This window comes from Paramacrobiotus metropolitanus, unplaced genomic scaffold, assembly GCF_019649055.1.
Source record: "Paramacrobiotus metropolitanus isolate TYO unplaced genomic scaffold, Prichtersi_v1.0 Parri_scaffold0000040, whole genome shotgun sequence".
NCBI classification, from domain to species: domain Eukaryota; kingdom Metazoa; phylum Tardigrada; class Eutardigrada; order Parachela; family Macrobiotidae; genus Paramacrobiotus; species Paramacrobiotus metropolitanus.
In genome coordinates, this window is record NW_026570260.1 from 429,960 (window position 1) to 448,262 (window position 18,303).

The window sequence follows — 18,303 nt, forward strand, 5'->3', positions numbered from 1 at the left end:
TATGATTAGTGGTGAAAACAGCGATGGAGAAAGGTTTTGCCGGCTGATGAATCGCTAACGATTCATCTTTCCGAGACGCAGTTTTTATTCAGACTGCCAAGGTTGGGAAAGTCCTTCAGCATAAACATTCGGTAGGTCGGCGAGGGAATAAATCAATTTTATCACGAAATGTATGGCTATCACAGATGTGTTGGTAGGAAAAAGGATTGGCAAAACTGCGCCTTAGTGATGACTGGAGAAGCCGCCCGTGGCCAGGACGTCTTCGTAGATGCGCTGCGTTTCATCCAGATTGACCCGGAAGTCTACGGTGTCGTGCCCAATCAGCCACCACGTGTGCATGATGCCTTTGCCCTGCGTGCGAGAATTCACCGCTTTATATATACTGCCAATCAACTTTGAAAACTTTAAATTAGTGCGCTGTTAATGTTATAAACTAAACCATAAGGTTCGAGCAGGTATTAAATTGGTTAGCAGAGTGGCTATGATATCCGTGTTCCTGATAATAAAAACAGGTAAGCCGTGCAGCTTACCATTGCTAAATGTTGCCAAATCAATAAAATTTGGCTAGCTGCACATTTGACGGGCAATACTGATACTAATTACAACTTGTAATTAGTATCAGTATTGCCCGTCAAATGTGTAATGTCAAATGTGCAGCAAATGTACTTGTAATTTACAAGTACTGAGGTAAATTTAGTTATTGGGAATGACATTGTTTGTACCTTGACGTCAATATTGCCGCGACTGGCGCACTCAAATCCTCCGGTGGCATCCAACGCCAGTTTGGCCGAGTCGCTCATGTGGATGCGTAGTGCTGCGGTAGCGCAATACATTCATTAATAATAATTTGTCCATGCTTGTTAACAGTACGACAACACTTACGGTATCCCCGCGACTCCATTCGGGATGCCGTGTTGACAGTGTCGCCGAATAAACAGTAGCGTGGCATCTTCAGTCCGATAACACCGGCCACACACGGACCTATCAATCACCATCTTATATTTTTATGTTTTAAAATAATTTCAAATACGACTCGATCTTTCAGTGATTTAACTAAAAAAAGGTAACAGACTGATGCTATAATTATTTGGAGCCTTGCTGTATGTTTTTACTTGTTTTGTATCTGAGGTTAATGGTCACATCGGTCAATTTGTAATTTTGCAAGTATTTACTAAATTTTCTGCGGTACCATACCGGTATGCATGCCAATCCGCAGCAACAGTTTCCGCGCCGGATCCTGGTGCGGAATGGAGAAGTCCCAGACTAGTTGCAATAGCGAAAGTCCCATGCGACCGATCTCTCCGGCGTGCCGGTTGCCATTACGCACCGGCAGACCGCTCGCCACCTAGAGCAACGTCAATGTCAGCGCATCATTTGCATACATAATAATACAAATATCCAAAGTGGCCGCTAAAGCTCAGCCGTGCGCGTGACCTCTTAGACTCCTACCATGTATGCGTCACCTGTGGAAACGTCAATGAATTAGAACAGCTGATCACATTTTATTTCAATGATTACCAATAATGCTGCGTGTTTGACTGTGAACTACTTATTTACCGATCGTCTCCACCTTGTACACGTCGAATCGATCCATCTGCGCGTCGAACATGGTGTACAGAAGGTTGAGGAACTCGATCACCTAGTCAAGAATCAACCGCCAGCGGTCAAATGCACTAACTCAGCTAAAGGTCACCAATATACACTTACATGGAGTGGCGGGCTGTCTGCGAAGAGCTGTGTAAAGTCGACAATATCGGAGAAATAGATAGTGACAGCGTCGAAATGCTCTGCCGGGACCTGTTTGTTGTGGCGTAATTTGTCGGCTACCGAGGGCGGCAGCATCTGATACAAGAGGTGCTCGGTGCGCTTCTTCTCAAAGGACAACTCCGCTGTTTTTTCCGAGAGGTGGGTGGCGTATGTGCTGATGGTGGTGGCGATCTTGTTCGCTGAATACACGTACCACACGCACAGCAGTGGGCAGGTCACGCTGATGAAGACCATGAGACCGATGGCCTGGTGGAACTCGGCGCTGGCCGTTGACAGCTATCGGTAAATAAATTCGGCCTCATTTATATCATCAGAAACGAAAATATTATGGGAAATACAGATAGGCAAGTCGTAAACGTAGAAAAAAGTGCCGGTAACCTGACGTGATTATCAGATTTGCAGAAAGAAGGCGCACCTGTACTCCAAGTTGCTCCCGAATGTAGGAGGTGAGGTCGATCTCGATGACACCGATGACGCGGTTCATGTAGGTGGTCATATTGGCGAACCATCTCTGAAATGTTAGGGCACCTGCACACTCACGCTCACCACTGACGTCATGCTTGGCACAATCGTGCAGCACCGCCGCCGGTCCCGTCATCTACATAATACATGCAACGCAGACTGTTGGGCAGTGACCTTTGCACGTTAGGGCTCACTGCAGTGGCACATCGGCAGCACGAGCACGCACAGTGGACACACTGAGGGACCGAACGTTTAACGGTGCTGTTGGGGTAATTACGGCATTTATTGCAGCAGCGGACGAGACCATACAGCGGGTAACGTGAACACTACCTGCGAGGCTTCCGGTCCCGCCAGGATCTCGGTGGTGTTATTGATGGAGGTGTTGCCGGCGTGGGATAGGTTGGAGATGGCGCGCATCAGCTGCTGCTGCTGCTCAAGAGTCTTGATCAGGGGCTGCTGCTCATCTTTTAAGCGCCGGTATAAGCGGTTTGTTCGGTTGGAATAGTGCAGCGAGGAATCTAAGAAGATGTCCGCGCGGATGTTGTTCTCTGTAAACATTATACACAAACTTTTAATGGTTAACGTGTAAATTTCGTGTTTCAAGTTAATGGTAAATATCAGTTTGCGTTTCCGCCACGTAGTGCAGCTCGCATGACTTAGTAAACGCTAATGACAAGGGAAATTAAAATATAACGAAACACCTAGGAGCACCTCCGCCCATTTCTGCAAACTTTATTAACGTCAGCTGCTTCAGCGCCTTTGCCGGGAATTACTTAAATACATCTATCCAGATTCTGTAATCCTTTTTGCTTTCTGACCTTTTCTTAGGTTTTCTAGAATTACCTAATTTACGATTAATCATATTTATGTAAGCATAATTTGTCCACTTTAAAGAGTTAATGTGTCGAGGAGTCGAGGTAATATTTGTCGAGTGCAATAAAAAACCCTATATAAAAAGGCACCAGGATTCGAACAGAAGGCACGGGCAACTTACTTACATCTTACAATAGGACTTAAATTTGTGCTTACCTTGAAACCAGCGATTTTCGTCGGCGGCGAAAAAGCCCTTCGCAAAGAACACCCCGCCCAAGGCACGCTGCAAGCCTGGATGAGAACAACAGCGTCATTAAGGATTCCCGTTCAGCATCAGCAGTGTAAGCCGACATGTGAACAGCAGCTGTATGAAGATAAGCACGCTACAATTCCTCCAGCCGCGGGGTAAATCCGTAGCACTCAGGATTTTTTCCGCATTACGCGGAAGCCGGCTGAAGCTCAGTGCTACTTACCGACGCAGTCCTTGTTAAGTAGCATGAGTTCGTAGGAGACAAAGTACTGCCACAGCTGTCCGTCGCTGTCCCCGCCCATGTAAATCTCCCTGCTGACCCACTTGATCAGCGTTGTGGTGATGTTGGTGTACCAGCGCAAGGATTCCAGCGAGGAGACCAATCCGGCGTCCAGGCGGGCGCGCTGTTCCTGCAGCCGCTGTCTATAGTAGAAGCCAATATAAAATGCCGGGTGTAATCAAGCGCGATCGATAATTAATCAGCCTATTCAATCGCCGATTGCCGCGTATTGAGCGGGCCACTTGAGTGGGTGCTAATTCGGCTCTCACCGGAAGTTGGCGACGGTGTCGAAGGGGAAGCCGTCGGCCTGCCGGCCGCGCCACCGGCCCATCTGCGCCACGATGGCCGCCGTCTCGTTGCGGTAGGATTGTACTTCGCGCCACGCCACCGCACTGCGTCATCAAGCCAGATATGTTTGTTTCAACTGATTGATTATGTGAAATCCATGCGCAGAACAAAAGGTCAATGAACAGCTGCACTGGTCTTAATCAGGCTTACTCGCGAAAGCTGAGGAAGATGCTGGTCATGCCGCGCTCCCGCTGCAAACTGCTGACCAGCCGCCCGATGTCCAGACTGGCCACGATGCCTTCGTTCGTAGTTGTGGTCAGCGACTGGATGTTGACGGCTTTATTGATAATCAGGCCGCACTACATACAATTACGGATAAGCCGCAATAATATGACATTTAGCCGTCCCACGCTGCCAATTTTATCGGCATCCTCAAGTCTCAATTACGCAATCATATTCGCATTTCAGGAACAGCGATTACTAATTAGCGCCTACGCTTACGCCTGCATTACGTTTTGAAACATGCCAGAAGTGCTATGTCTTCTCATTAGCGGGACCAAATTTCGAAATGCTGTGTATATTTAAGACGAAATAAACAGTTCATGTTTTTATTATATATTTTTACATACGAGTATTTGTAGTTGTACGTCATGCAAATTAAAACTAGAAAGCAGTATACCATTTTTAATTTACAATTTATGTAGCGTTATTGACTGCGATTGTGTGTGTGGCTGCCGCATAAGCTACATCATGGCATGAATACGAAATGTATTTGTTATCATGATTCAGGACACAATCAGGTAAGCGAAACACAATCGTATAGTAGTAACGAAACCTCGAGAAACCTCATACCAGATGCAGCGCACCTTGCACACGTTCTACTCGTAGTATTATATCCTTTGTAGTCACATGTCGTATCGGTATCACCTGTGCTGTGCAGAGGTGATGCAATTCACTGTTATATGCGTGCATGCGTTCTCAAGTTTCTAGCGGAAGCCATTAAAGAAACCTAATCCGTGATACCACTTTTTTATGTATACCATTTACTGCAGCCTGTATTTGCAAGCTTATCGCGATGCGTCTGTAAAAGCGATCTGACCTGTATGAAGACAACCAGCATGGGAATGGCCAATATGACGAACAGCTTGAACACTCGCTTGCGCTGCACCGAGGCGTTATTATCGGTGAACTGGCGGAAATCCTTGGTCATCTGGCCAGTCTCGCTCTGCACCGTGGAGCGCCGTTTACCGGGATCCGGCTTAACCACCACCGGCACCACTATTTCGGTCATTTTTATCTCGCTGGTGTGGATGCCGCTGTCCTCCGAGGCCACCGAATCCTTCTCGCCATTAACCGGCGCCACCGCATTATTCTTCACCGAGAACGAAACTCGCCGGCTGGGCATTCTTACTTTCTTGCCGCTTCTTACCGATGATAACGGTGAATTAATAATAATCGCATGCGTCAGCTCGGCGGAATTGTTTTGTCATCCCGCGGGAAAATTACAGCACACTCCACGGAGCGCCGGGTTTATTAATCCAGCGTTCATCCAACGGTAATGACACCTTCAATCAGCCGCTGTCAAGGGCGCTTCAATTACATATGTTAGGAGGAAAAAAGTGGAAGGCGGTTACTGCGGCGGATATATTGATGACAGCGCCAAGTTTATACTGGCAGCCGGCTCGCGGCGTTCACTCAATGGCTGACGCTATTGATTCCGCGGCTTGATCAACTCTGTTAACAATGCACAGAAGTATACATCGGGCGGCAGTCAATGCCGGCAACACGGCCGTTGCAGTCCCCGGTGGACTGGGAAAAGCTGCTGGTCTGGCGGTTAATTGTTGATCAATTAAACATCCAGCGCGTGCCCACAATACACCAATGTGTATAGTATAATACACCAATGTGTATAGTATATACTGTATTGTGTGGCACCCAATATCCGCTCTCAATGGAAAACCATTCGCCGTATACACCACTTCGTGGAGTGGCAATAGAGCTGCGTGTTGATGCCGCAGTTGTTTTCCAGGGACTGCGCAGTGGGGCCATTTTTTCCACCTGCAGCATAAGTACCTGCCGTGGTTGGTGTAATTTACTTGCTAGCCGCTCTTCTGACTTCCGCAGCGGATGCACGCGACGTGGATTGCGCCTCTTCCCAATGGGTTACGCCGTCATTGTGTAACCAAGTGTACCGCTAAACTGAAATTTTCCGTCAACAGTGGAGGCATTTACACTACCGGCACGCATGCGTATATAAAACTCGTCTGCTGGGGAAGAAGCAGCAATGAACGGAATTTCCTCATCGATGAGGCTTTTGTCCGATTTCTAACATTTTTATCTCTTATGGTTAGACATGTGCTAACTATTGTAAATGCGGCATTTCGGGCGGTGCACGCCGCTCACGCGATCAGTTACACCTAACCCACAGAACCGTTTGCAGCGGTCACAAAACTGACACCGCTGCATTATGCGTTGACAATACTACAGATAACAATACAGAACCGGTTTCATTACCCGTAAAAAACTCTTCAAACTTTAAAAACGCAATCCCAGAAATCATGGTGCTGATTAAAAACCATAGAGTTCAAGGACGTGTACAGAATAGACCGACCAGCAAGGAAGCTACTATCAAGTGGTCTTCGGCAAAATCTAATCCATATCTCTACTTGTCTGCAACATTTCGGGTCGAACGTTTAACAAAAAAATACCGCTTGTCGATCTAGACCTTAAAGGATTTTATTATTTTTTATGATACAGTATTATATACAAAGCTTTAGCGGTAAACGATGGGGAAGTTAATAAAGCCAATCTTTAATAAATATCGCAGTTCAAGTACGAACTAAGTACCAAAACGGATGAAGGATGACAGGACAGTAAGGCAGGAAATTATGAAAACATCATGATGAAAAGCACCAATAAGACCAAACAATTACAACTCCTTGGGGACCACCAAGTTATGATTTATCACCCATAAGACCACCCAGTTAGATTTATCATTACGTTACGAATTCTTTTTATTTTACCGGCTAGCTGTCCTTCTTTACAATTTCTACAATTCAGTCTTGTACTCGGCTTGCTACAGCTTGCATCAGCTTGATCAGCTTGTTAAACTCTTGCCCAAACCTTGCTCCCTGTCTTGCATTGTTCTTGTCATTAAACATGCCGTGAACTTCCGTTGTTACTTTTGTTATGTCGTTAAGTCAGTAAGAGCGTCCTCGGTCAGCATCGTTGCCGGCCGTGCCACCTTTCATCCCAACAACCCACACAACATCGTGGTACGGTCAGCCCGCCAACCCACTAGAACAGCAGCCAGATAGGCTACTGTTACAATATCCTATAGATACTCGTACATACTACTTATAGCTAGTAAAATTTCAGTAATCATACCGGCATTCCACTGGATGCCGGTAAATTTATGGGGCCCAACAACAAAAAATCTGTCACATCTTATCTGAAGGAAGGACGAACGCAACCGAACGCTAGACCGGAAAGGTCATGCGAGCATTCTCGCAAAGCTGCCTGGGCTATGCAAAGCGCTCCGCAAAACCACATACTCCGCAGTACTGAAAAGTGGGAAAAAATTGGGTGAACAAAATTTACAGCGATCCTTTTTTATATTAGCGGACGATTTTCCTTGTTAAATGCGACTGCTAAGGCTGCTGTGGACTTCAGAACCTCAATTTTACAAAATAAATGCGGTATCGTAGAAAATAAGATGATTGAAATCGCGATTGACCTTTGTCGATTGCCTCAGTTGCATGGGAATGTACAAGCTGGACGTGATGCTTGCATGATTTGCTGAAGGCTTCTGTTGAACGCTTGAAGAGCTGTGGTACAGTTAGCGAAAATTTGCAGCTATTTTATGTTAGCCCAAGTACATCAACGCGTCGCAGGTTCTCTTTCCAATATGTTATTAATTGTAAATACTGTACACAGAGCTGCGGCGCGGGCAGCTGTGGATACTGCCGCTGTATAACGAACTAGCTTTCGTGTAACCCTTTCGTCGAATGCCGGTAGTGCTGAATGCTGATTAGCGGAGGAATGTTGATAAAAATGGTCGCGAAATCTAAAGGTGTGCATCTGCAAGCGGCGAGATGATCGACGGCCCTATATTGTCATAGGCAATGCTTTAAAGTCACTTTGTCGACGAATTGCTATACGGTATTTAAACGAACTATTCAGCTTTTCTCCTAACACATCGTAAAGGTCACGAGCGTACGTGCGTGCAACCGACTTGCAACTGTAAGTGAAAGAAGAAAAAAATGGGGATGTTGCCTTTGCTGTCTTTCTATGGACATGCTGCTACGGATACTTACAAGAATACAAGCCATAGTACTAAGAAACTGCATTCGCTTTTTGCGGGCACTGGATGACTGAAGCATAGCACAGAATGGTTAAACATGCTTGTTTATATAGATTGTTGTTTCTGCTAGAGTTCATGCATGCACAACACAGCAAGAATACTTCACTTTTGAGCAAACGCTTGCTGCCCGTCCCATTGTAATTTCGGTGTGTCGGCACTTCCATCGTCTGACCAAGGGATGTAAGAACCAGCTACAGATGTAAGAAATAGAGATATGATTTACGTACGGCCCGCAACACCCGCGCTTTTAGGTGTACCGCGGCTGCTTTTATGACATTGCGACCTCTACAGACGCACTACGCCCACGTCCCGTGCGCACGTTTTTCCTGCAGATATCGATGCATGATTCGGCCAGCGTAACATCAAACGGCCAGCCAGAGGTCAGTCAGTTTTTGTCCCGAAGGTCTCCCGCGAAACGCGATAGAGGACTAAAGCCCTCCCTAAAACTACGGGTGGTTGACTTTCAATCCGTGGAAGTGAATTTCTTGAGTTTTTTCGAAGAAAACTCGCAGAATTCTGCGAAGTAGGTCAGTATCTGTCAACGGTGGTGGCGCATAACCTTATACGTTTAGGTACCATATCGCTTGTGACCGCTACATCTTTATGATAACGCTGTATCACGTGTTCCCATCTGTTTTTATGGCTATTCGTACGTACTACTTGAAACTCCGATGTATATGTGGCATTTTACGTTATGGCGGCAATCGCTGATCAGTTGACTGTGTAACCGGAATCAGCACCACATACCTCCCTGCGTATTTCCGTCCGTAATCTTGATATGCGATCTTTGAATCAACCCTCTAAGATTATGTTACATGATTTGTATTTCTGTACAATGACAAAATAAGGCTGCACGAGCACGTCGATTCAGTCCGGTTAAGGTTTCATGACGTCAGCGAGAATGCGGAAGGCATTCGAAAGACTTCAAGGTAAGAAGTCTACCAAGAAAGCATTGTACTGGTTGCATGGGCATTGTTAGACACACAGTACTACTAGGTTTAATGTACCAATAACGACATCGATTGCTTTAGAACGGTGCGGTGTATTTGTCCTTTGTGGACGCCGGATAGCTAAAAACAGTGACATAATTTGTTTGTTAGAACAGGCGTAATGCTCCCACAAGAGCACTCACATTTACATACGACCAACTCAACACGGCAAACAAACGGGGATCACTGGTTGACAAAGGACTTCCGGTGTGCGCACTCACCGGCGTTGACATACAATGGGCGCAGCTAGTGTTTAAAGATGCGCTGACGCTGGTCCCATTGAGACGGCTTGGCCTAGCTAGTTCTTCCGCAGTGTACTGCAGCCAACGCTCGGCCAAGACAAACATTGCCGCCACCGCGGCAGATGCCGGAAGTGCCAATACCCTGTCCGCATCACTAACCCACTCACACCGACGCTCTCGGATTCATCTCATCCCGGATTACCCACCGATATAACGCCCATCCTTCATCGCTGCACCCGCTAACAAGCCATCCAGACGGATCGCTTCCAGCGCATTTTGTAAGTCAGTCTGAACGGACGTCGATTTTCCTGAGGATGTTTCGTTTGTGGATTTTCGCCGGCGTGGTGTTGTTGATAGTGGAGCGCAGCCGCGCCGCTCTGTTCCAGGGCATGATGCTGCCACAGGTCGACCGCTACTGGACCCGGCCTCAGCGGGCGGTCACCATGCAGGGCTACCAGTACAGTAAGCGCCCGCTGATGTCCAACCAGCTCCTGGGCAAGGGCGTCCTGGCCGGACTGGTGATGAGTATCCTTAAGGAGGAACTCGCCGCTGAAGGGGAACAGCTAGTGGAGGCGCAGCTGCATGCGCCACAGGGGAAGAAGACCGCCTATGTCAAACATGTTCCGCGTATCGGCTAATCAGGCTTTCTATCTCGTTAGCAATATTTTCATCACCTTGAAAGTGTACATATGGCACACAGACAAGCAGTTTACTCTGAATATACCGGTATAATACTGTAAGTGCTCATGTCCTGATTAACTTGCGGTGCATGTGTTTGAATTGACGACCTTTAAAACGTGAACAGCATGTACGTTTATCATAACTGTTCCTTTTATGTTCCACGTTTTAAGCGCTCGGAAGGAACTCGGTGCTCATGATTACTGTCACTAGAATGGTGGACTGTTGCTGTAGCACGCTTATTTTGCATTAAGTTAATATATAACACATCTGTTATTCTGCGTGCTCGATTCGTTAACAAGTACAATAAGCGTCCATACGTGATACGGATCAGCAAAACGCTCTTGCAGTATTCAACGAATGAATGGCAATGTTCAATTAGTGTGACCTGAAGTTGAAAAGTACCCTTGCCGCGGTTATGAACATAAAATTATACAGTCGCGAAGCATGCTGATATATATTAGTGTAATCATCATTGTAATGGACTGGTATTCTATGCTCACCGAATTGTAGAGATACCTACACTACTGTCAGTAAATTTTAATTCGTTTAGATTTTTGCGCTATGATTCTTCGTACGAATTCAAGGAACTTACCTTCTTACCGCAATGAAGGTTTTGTACGGACAAGTCCATGATGAAATGCACAGCGGTTGCTGTGGTGTTGATAAAGGCTGCCTGTCTGTATACGTTTGCACAATGCTGATTGGCCGAAACTTGTCAGTTGGCCTTGACGTGCTCTTGTCAACCGTCAGGACGACATTAGACCTCCTATACATACTCTGTAGGTGTAGTGCCATTAGAGACTGGTAACGTGCAAAGGTAGTACAGCGCGGTCTAGCCTGTTGGACGGCGCTGACCCACGCAGTAAGTATGATCAGGGTCGCTCTGTTACGTCATACCACCATCCGCAACTTCGGCACACTAAGTCTGCTGGGCTCGGTGGACCAAACGCGATAATTATTATTAGACACGTATTCACAAGTGATACAAATGCAAAACAACGCGCCGTATGCTTACGCAGGCTCACAACAATGTCAAAAATTAATGAAAGGTCAGTATTATTGCAGGTAAATTGTCGATCTGCTATACTTAATACCACAGTTCAGTATCGAGCTCCCATGAGCTTGACAATCTTAAGACTTAACGAATTTTGAATATCACCGTACGTTTACGTGTGGACAAGCTCGTACCACTACACTTACATTACGAACAGTAATAAGGTAATTTCTTCTAGCTGCACACAGTCACCAAACATAAAAACAAATTTTGAAGTTGATGGGCCATAGACCACCGGATACATAGACGATATGTGCAGCCATGCCGCGACACCCCGGGAGGGTGACTGGAGCAGTACAGGAAAGGTGTGTTGTACAGCATTGTATTCTTCTTCTATACCGACATATGATGATCAATACACTGCTGCACACGTGGGAAAAGGTCGCGGGGGCTGTTACGAGTCGCATCCGATCAACGCCACAATCATCGTACATGCCCTGCGGTAATACTGAGTGCTCCCAAGCCGTGATCTCGTTTAACTGCTGTAACCGTCAGCGGTATAAATGTGTATTTTGACGGGCGCCTTGAACAGAAAGGTTAACGATGGTGTTGGCGAGCTACAGTAGCCAGCAATCACAGCCCACAGAAGGCCACAATTATCCAATGCTCCAGCCGTAAACGATTGCTTTCGGTCTTTCTTACGCACTGCCTGAAGATGCTCTAAATAAATTTTTCAGCTGCACAACAACCGCATAGGCGTTTGCGTACATACCCAGATTCTGTGCACTGCATCAATCCTTTATTCCATTGCAATCCCAAATAAAAATCGTGCCTTGGTAAAACCGAATAGCTTGTTTATCTGCTTGATAATTAAGATTTAATTAAAAATAAATTGGCCATGACCAGCAATGACACACATCAATACGTCTTGCTTTGCTTAATTAATTACCCGGACGTGTGACGCTTGCCCCTCTTGTCATCGTATCCCACCGGAAGAATGCTCGCTACCGGCGGAAGGCAGTCAGCTGATGTGTTCTTCACTGTTGATTGTGGAAGATGTTGACTCGTTAACGGCGGGCGGTGTCTGTTTCCATGCCAGCCATAATCATTAACCTGTGTGCTGTACAATCCAATCACGGAGGCCCCGGTACTCTTCCCGCTGCGCGGATATACGGCGATGGCTGCGCACAGCAAGCAGTAGCACCAGAAGCAACGCAATCTGTGACATTTGCGTGACAGACGCTCTTTACCCGCCGGCTAAGCATTTATCCCCTACTTAGCTTAATTGCTCCCTCATTGTCGGCCGTAGGAGAAGGCTGGCATATAAGCGCCACTCTACTACCGGTCCTTGTAGTCTCCACTCAGTCAGGTGAAAGCGCCCGTCCCAGTCGGTCTGCGCGCGTACCTTCCTGCTTCCTTTCCCTGAACCGGAAGCGGCAAGTGCTCCTTAACGAGCTTCACCGGCAGTAACCACAGCGCGCATTTTTCCTGATTGCAATAACCAACCCGGCATGCATTTCGCCTTCATTATTTTCTGAATCCCCACACGTACACGGTCATCATGGCCAAGAAACCGTTGCCCGGTCAGCTGCTCTTCACGCCGGAGGTCTCCTCCTACCAGCCGGAATCCTTCACCAGCCAGCCACTGGCTAGCCACCTCGGACTGCTGGATAAGAAGGAAGATGTCCCGGTGTCCGGTCGGCGTTATCGGCCGCTGCGTTGGCTGGTCATGTTCTTCTCCGTCTCATTCATCCTCATCGGTCTGTTGCTGGTGGGCGGGGCCGTGTATACAAAACAGCGTTTTACCGGAAGCGCGGAATTCCACTGGGCGGTGTGGTTGTCCCTGCTGTCCGGTGGGCTGCTAATGCTCGCAGGCTTTGCCGGAAGCTTCGGTGTGGGCATGCGCAGTTTCTGTGTGGTGGTCTCTACGGCGTTGTTTCTGGCCATAATTGTGGCCGCCTTCCTGACCACCACGCTCATTATTAAGGATGAGATGGTAAATGCCTGTCAGGAAGTGGAGGTTGCGCTGCGGCTGGCCATCGTCAACTACAATCCCAACGATAGAGCCACGACGTAAGTTGGTCGTTATACATATTTTGTGATAGTTTTTTATTTTTTCTATCTCTTATTCCGTATCATTTTACATGGTATTTGTAATCATATTGTCGCCCAATTTATATTAATGTTAAACTCGGTTAATGCAACAGCTTATTGGCGAGAACGATATCACCCCAATTACGCGACTCATATTGGCCTATTTCGGGTGATTACCCCACGTAAAGGTCAACACACCGCGCGTAGGGTGTAATCAATACTAATCATAAATGGATTACAACTAAAAATTTAAATTTTGGCACGTTGGCCGCGTCAATCGCGTAACCGTCACGCGTAACGTGGGAATGTTTTTAGTTACGATCTGGATACCTATCAACGCCGTTTCCGCTGTTGCGGAGCCAACTCACCCGCGGACTGGCTAGCCACCAGTTTCCAGGTAAACTGTGATATTTATTTACTTGCTACATTTACAAGGACATTTTCTGCGAAATTACGCTTGTAGTCGATGTTGTTATTGTCATCTACCAGTAGCAGATGTGACCTGCATCTCTAACATCAAAATTAAATAACGCTGTAAACGTCAATTACCGGGACGCGCCCTCCTGTGGCGTTCGTGTTAAAATGAGTAAAATTGAACAAGAACCATAATCGTCGCACTCGTAATCGCTTGTAATCGAAGCAGCGTAAGGCGAATGTCACACAGCACACTCAATTATATTAAGTTTCATGTCTCCGGCAATGGGGCAGTTTCTACACTATGCAGTGTCTGCACATCCTAGGCACTATGCAGTGTCTGTACATCCTACGGTACTTAATAGTACTTACAGTAACGCTATAGCCATGTACATATGTGTGCGGCGCAACGCAAATGTCATGAGATTATCTGGACAGATGATCCCCGACTCCTGTCCGCACCCCATCGACCTCCGGCGCGGCTGCACTGTAGTGATTACGGCTTACGTCAAAAAGATGACCACCTACGTCATCATCGTTCTCGGTAAGTGCTTTACGCCGAGCGTCAGTTTGCCGGATTTAAAGTTTGTCGGTGCCTTATTTTCTGACTGGTCAGAACACTGAATAACGACTGGTATGGTTAACAGGTACGCTGACCGGCTATCTTTTCTTGGGCTTTCTTGCCATCGCCTTCCTGGCGTGGGTACATTACCGCAGCCGTCTGTAAACCCAACACTATGGCGCGAAAAAGAGAGAGTCAGCGGCGACGGAGGCCGACAACGAAGCTAATTTGTTCCGTGTCTAATGATGCTTGCCTGCTATTTTTACTCGTTGTAACCGCTGAGAAGGCAAAGGTCGCCGGCTTGTAGTGTCGCCTATACTCGTTGTACGTGTACATGCCAACATAAAAGAGTCTTATTGCACAATAAAGCACACTTGTTCAACTTCTCCCACAATGCTGGCCTGTCTCGCTAAGAGCGAACCAATTGCATCGCTGGTGGTGAGTGGCGCTCTAAGCTGTGGATTAAGGCCTGGTTGTTGGCGTCGACATCAGCCGATAATTGACTAAATCTCGGTATATCCAGTTCTGCTGAGAATGTCGTAGGTGAAGAAGAGTGTTTTTACGGCGCTATGTACCAAGAAATATTTTTTTCCGAAACGCCCGCGCGCTTTGGCCGTCACTGGTGATAAAATAGTAGCTTATGCCCCTTTGGTTTACTTGGAGAACATTGTTACATTTAGCGTTGAAATCAGGTAGCGGTTCTGACTTTTGCCTAAACCATTTCAGGTGAACTAGGAATTCAAAACTTTGATTTTATGCGCGGCCAGGTAAAGTAAGCGTAAGGACGTGGCCTATTAAATCTGAACATACGTCGTCTATAAGCAGTATGTGCACGTACTAGCAAAACTTTAGAGTAAACGACATGGCATACTTACTGCTTGATTAAGTTGATTGTATTTTCGCTGCATGCCACCACTTACGCACGTGGGGAAGCTGTTGCGGAAGTGGATATTCACAGTCAACTTCCGCTCCCCACTGAGCCAAAGGTGTACGTTCCGCACGAACCTTCACGAAAAAACGAGGCCGACCAGATAGCTCACTTTAGATTCCATTTTCTCGGAATGTGTTCGCTAATACGGATAGCGACCTTTCGTTTACAGAAGCAAGTTCGCTGTCGGAAAGAAAACTGCTGATGCAATTCGTAATTTTTGTGCGATTCATAAAATTTTGGTCAGTGCTATGCGCCCGGTCAGGATGCGCAGAAAATTGACTGTTCGCCCTAATATTTGGCGTAAAACGTCGTGGCTACTATATGATAAATTTGTCAGTACGCACTCACAGAACGGTCCAAAGGTTACCAGAAGATTTATCTGGAGACACCTGACCTTGAATGCGCATAAATGTATATGACTTATGGACTGATTAAAACACGATTAGCAAATAAATGAGGCACTTGTGGGGAAGGGAATCGTGAAATACCGTAATTATCGAATTTCTGGCATTGTGCGGCAAATGCGATAGTTCAAACGCCCTAGTATAGGTGCGCTTATTTCGGGGAGGTGCCGTTATTTTGGCGGATGCCACTATTTTTCAAACAATGGATTTTTTAGGGTGCCATTACTTTTTGAAAACAAGAGCGCATCCTGCTCTACAGAAACTGAACGCTATAGTTGGTGTAGTTACCGGGTATATGGATACCTACATGCAATTACACGAGCATCCCGGGCATGCATACAATTGCTTGCTAGCAAATTAGCATAGGCCACTGGAGATGGGCATCGGATAAGGTTTCTTTATCCTTATACTATCCGCCGTATCCGGCACTTTTTAAAATTATCCTAATCCGACCTTTTATCCGAATTTTTTTTATTTCTTTATACTTATCCTATCCTTATCCGATACTCGGATATCCTAGTTAACTACATCCGTAACAGCCGTGACGGCCTTTGCTAAGAAAATTATGTTTGGACGAACGGGTAGGCCGATTTTGACGCGGTAAAGTGCGCCAGAATCGTTGCAACGACGCGGGTGATGTTGCGCTATCGCCGACTCGATGCGCCTCGAAGGGAAAGCAGGTGCCTCAAAAAACAAATTGTTGCCATGGGCCTGTCAGCCTCGGCTTCAGACATTGATCTCATATTATGTTTAAAGCAAAGTGTTGTAAACTATGTTGACTGCTTATTACTTCAGGGTGTGAAGTAGAGGGCGCACCTCGGCCACCGGCCTCCATGCGTAAAAAACCAAAATTTATCCGGAAAACGTTGACAAATTAAAATATTTACGTCCGACGCCGTATTATCACATAACTGCTTACGGATGTAGTCCTCCGTAAACTGGTTATCTACATCCGTAACCACGTATACACGATTGATAATGTCGCTAATGTTTGGGCGAACGGCTGAACCGATTTCGACGCGGCCAAGTGCGCTAGATTCGTCTCAACGGCGCGAATGTTCTTACGTTATTGCGCCATCGATACGCCCCAACGGGGAAGCAGAACCCCCCAAAAACAAACTGTTGCCATGGGCCCCCGTAGGCTAACATAAGCTAATGCGGAATGACAGAGACAGACCGCGCCCTTCGGCATCGCTTCGCTAATAATTCATGGAAAACTGTGAAAAACGCTACAAAATAAAGGTTTCTTATATTTCTTCGGAGTCTTAAGTTTTCTTAGGTTTCTTAGTCTTCTTAGACTTCTTAAATTTTCTCAGAATTATTCTCACATTCTTAGTTTTCTTGGGTTTCTTAGGGTTTGTTAGGTTACTTGTTTTGCTCAAATTATATTTCCAGTTTTCTTGAGCGGCTGAAATCAACCTTCGTCGAACTAGTGCACGACACAAAATTTGGTGCGGATGTAGATACCGTAAACTGGTTATATGAATACTAACTAAGTAACAAGGGTCCTCGACACTTTGCCGTTGTACTCAATGTTCTCCCGTTCTACACATCCAATCTGCACGCTCTAAAGTTCTACAGAATCTTCTCAGTGTCGAGAGTAATCCTGCATCATCAAATTTCTGAAAAGCCCAATTCCCACAGTCCAGTGGTCACTCAAAAGCTTGTTACCATGGTGGCCATTAGCTTAACATGGGCTGTTTGTAAATCCCCAGATTGTTACTATGTGTTATTATATCAAATTGTCATTGAAATTAGCGAACTGCGAATTAGCAAAAATAACAGGTTCTGCTCACGCCCGTTTATTTTGTTAATGTAATAAACATCGTGCCATTATTTAATACATATGCGGTTAACCTTTTTACATGCTCGAAATCCTAAGACATTATTCATCCGTGCTGGGCTTGTATAATATTATTTAATCGGATAATTGTCCAAAAAGACAATTTTTATTAAAAACCAAAAATTCACACTCGACATTTAGCGCTTAGTTTCCTATTTAAAAAAAGTTAATGCGACAAAGTTATTAGCATAATCGATTAAGCTACATCGCCGCCATTAATATACCGCATCAAAAGGATTTTCTCCTTAAAAATAACAATAGAATTCGGTCTTATTGAGTAAATGTCACAAGTTCACAACCAACGTTTTCCAGCATAAAAAACAGTTATTCAAAACTTTTAAGTAAGTAACATGTGTGTGGTCATCCAGCTTCTCAGGCCAAAACTGATTTCGGCGGTCATGCATGACGAAACCAGCTAAACTGAACAATCGCTCGCAAGAAGTACTGGTTGCAGGAACGGCCAGAGTGCGGTTCGCCAGAGCGGATGAAGTAGGTAATTCGAATTGCGTGTAATTCTGATGCTACCGTTTGTAATTCTTGTAATTTAGCAACGTAATTTAGCAACGCAAATAATTTATGGTCAGTGCTATGCGGCCCGACAGTAAATTACAATATACTTGTTTTTTATTTTAATTTGAGCTCGCCTACTCCGGAAAAAGTTTTCCGTACAGGCTTTTGATTGCCTTAAAGAACAGAAAACTATCTAGCTGTTAAATATTTTGAACCTTCGTTGTTAATCGTGGTCTGTCGTGACGATGTTTTGCTATGAGAAAGGTTAAGCCGCTAATTTTAGTAATTATATTCTTGATGTGGTACTGATGTGTATCAGTTAAGATCACGTTATTGGCTCACTGGTCAAAAATTAGCTTGCAAAGCTAAAAAAGGCAAGCTAAAAAAGTTTTCTCTATCGAAATTCTTCTCGCTTT

The 18,303-nt window shown here is 45.8% G+C and overlaps 2 protein-coding genes across 3 annotated transcripts; one reads left to right on the forward strand and one right to left on the reverse strand.

The window, feature by feature from the left end:
• Positions 1–57: 57 nt before the first annotated feature.
• On the reverse strand, positions 58–5,549 carry LOC129590490 (receptor-type guanylate cyclase gcy-8-like). Of its 2 annotated transcripts, none has more exons than XM_055485748.1 (14): positions 4,960–5,549; positions 4,071–4,219; positions 3,842–3,964; positions 3,516–3,715; positions 3,259–3,333; positions 2,560–2,777; positions 2,183–2,278; positions 1,708–2,043; positions 1,558–1,639; positions 1,450–1,463; positions 1,195–1,345; positions 883–981; positions 723–814; positions 58–351 (listed from the first exon to the last, which is right to left on the reverse strand). In XM_055485748.1, exons 1-14 carry the CDS (start codon positions 5,263–5,265, stop codon positions 223–225), a joined length of 2,070 nt encoding a protein of 689 aa, XP_055341723.1. In that variant the 5' UTR covers positions 5,266–5,549; the 3' UTR covers positions 58–222. The 2 variants fall into 2 exon arrangements, with proteins under 2 accessions (XP_055341723.1, XP_055341722.1); XM_055485747.1 differs by having other exon boundaries at positions 2,183–2,365.
• Positions 5,550–12,038: 6,489 nt separating this feature from the next.
• LOC129590528 (leukocyte surface antigen CD53-like) lies at positions 12,039–14,600 on the forward strand. The gene is made up of 4 exons (XM_055485802.1): positions 12,039–13,202; positions 13,539–13,620; positions 14,076–14,181; positions 14,285–14,600. The coding sequence occupies exons 1-4, from the start codon at positions 12,691–12,693 to the stop codon at positions 14,362–14,364; spliced, it is 780 nt and encodes a 259-aa protein (XP_055341777.1). The 5' UTR covers positions 12,039–12,690; the 3' UTR covers positions 14,365–14,600.
• The last annotated feature ends 3,703 nt before the right edge of the window (positions 14,601–18,303 follow it).

Bases quoted from the DNA above. Each gene is read 5' to 3' on its own strand.
- LOC129590490 (XM_055485747.1), bottom strand. From the start codon at position 5,265: ATGCCCAGCCGGCGAGTTTCGTTCTCGGTGAAGAATAATGCGGTGGCG. The intron at 3,716-3,841 runs GTGAGAGCCGAA...CTTCTACTATAG, and splicing joins GACACCGTCGCCAACTTCCG to ACAGCGGCTGCAGGAACAGC. The intron at 2,778-3,258 runs GTAAGCACAAAT...TAATGTTTACAG, and splicing joins CGAAAATCGCTGGTTTCAAG to AGAACAACATCCGCGCGGAC.
- LOC129590528 (XM_055485802.1), top strand. From the start codon at position 12,691: ATGGCCAAGAAACCGTTGCCCGGTCAGCTGCTCTTCACGCCGGAGGTC. The intron at 13,203-13,538 runs GTAAGTTGGTCG...GAATGTTTTTAG, and splicing joins CCCAACGATAGAGCCACGAC to TTACGATCTGGATACCTATC. The intron at 13,621-14,075 runs GTAAACTGTGAT...TTATCTGGACAG, and splicing joins GGCTAGCCACCAGTTTCCAG to ATGATCCCCGACTCCTGTCC.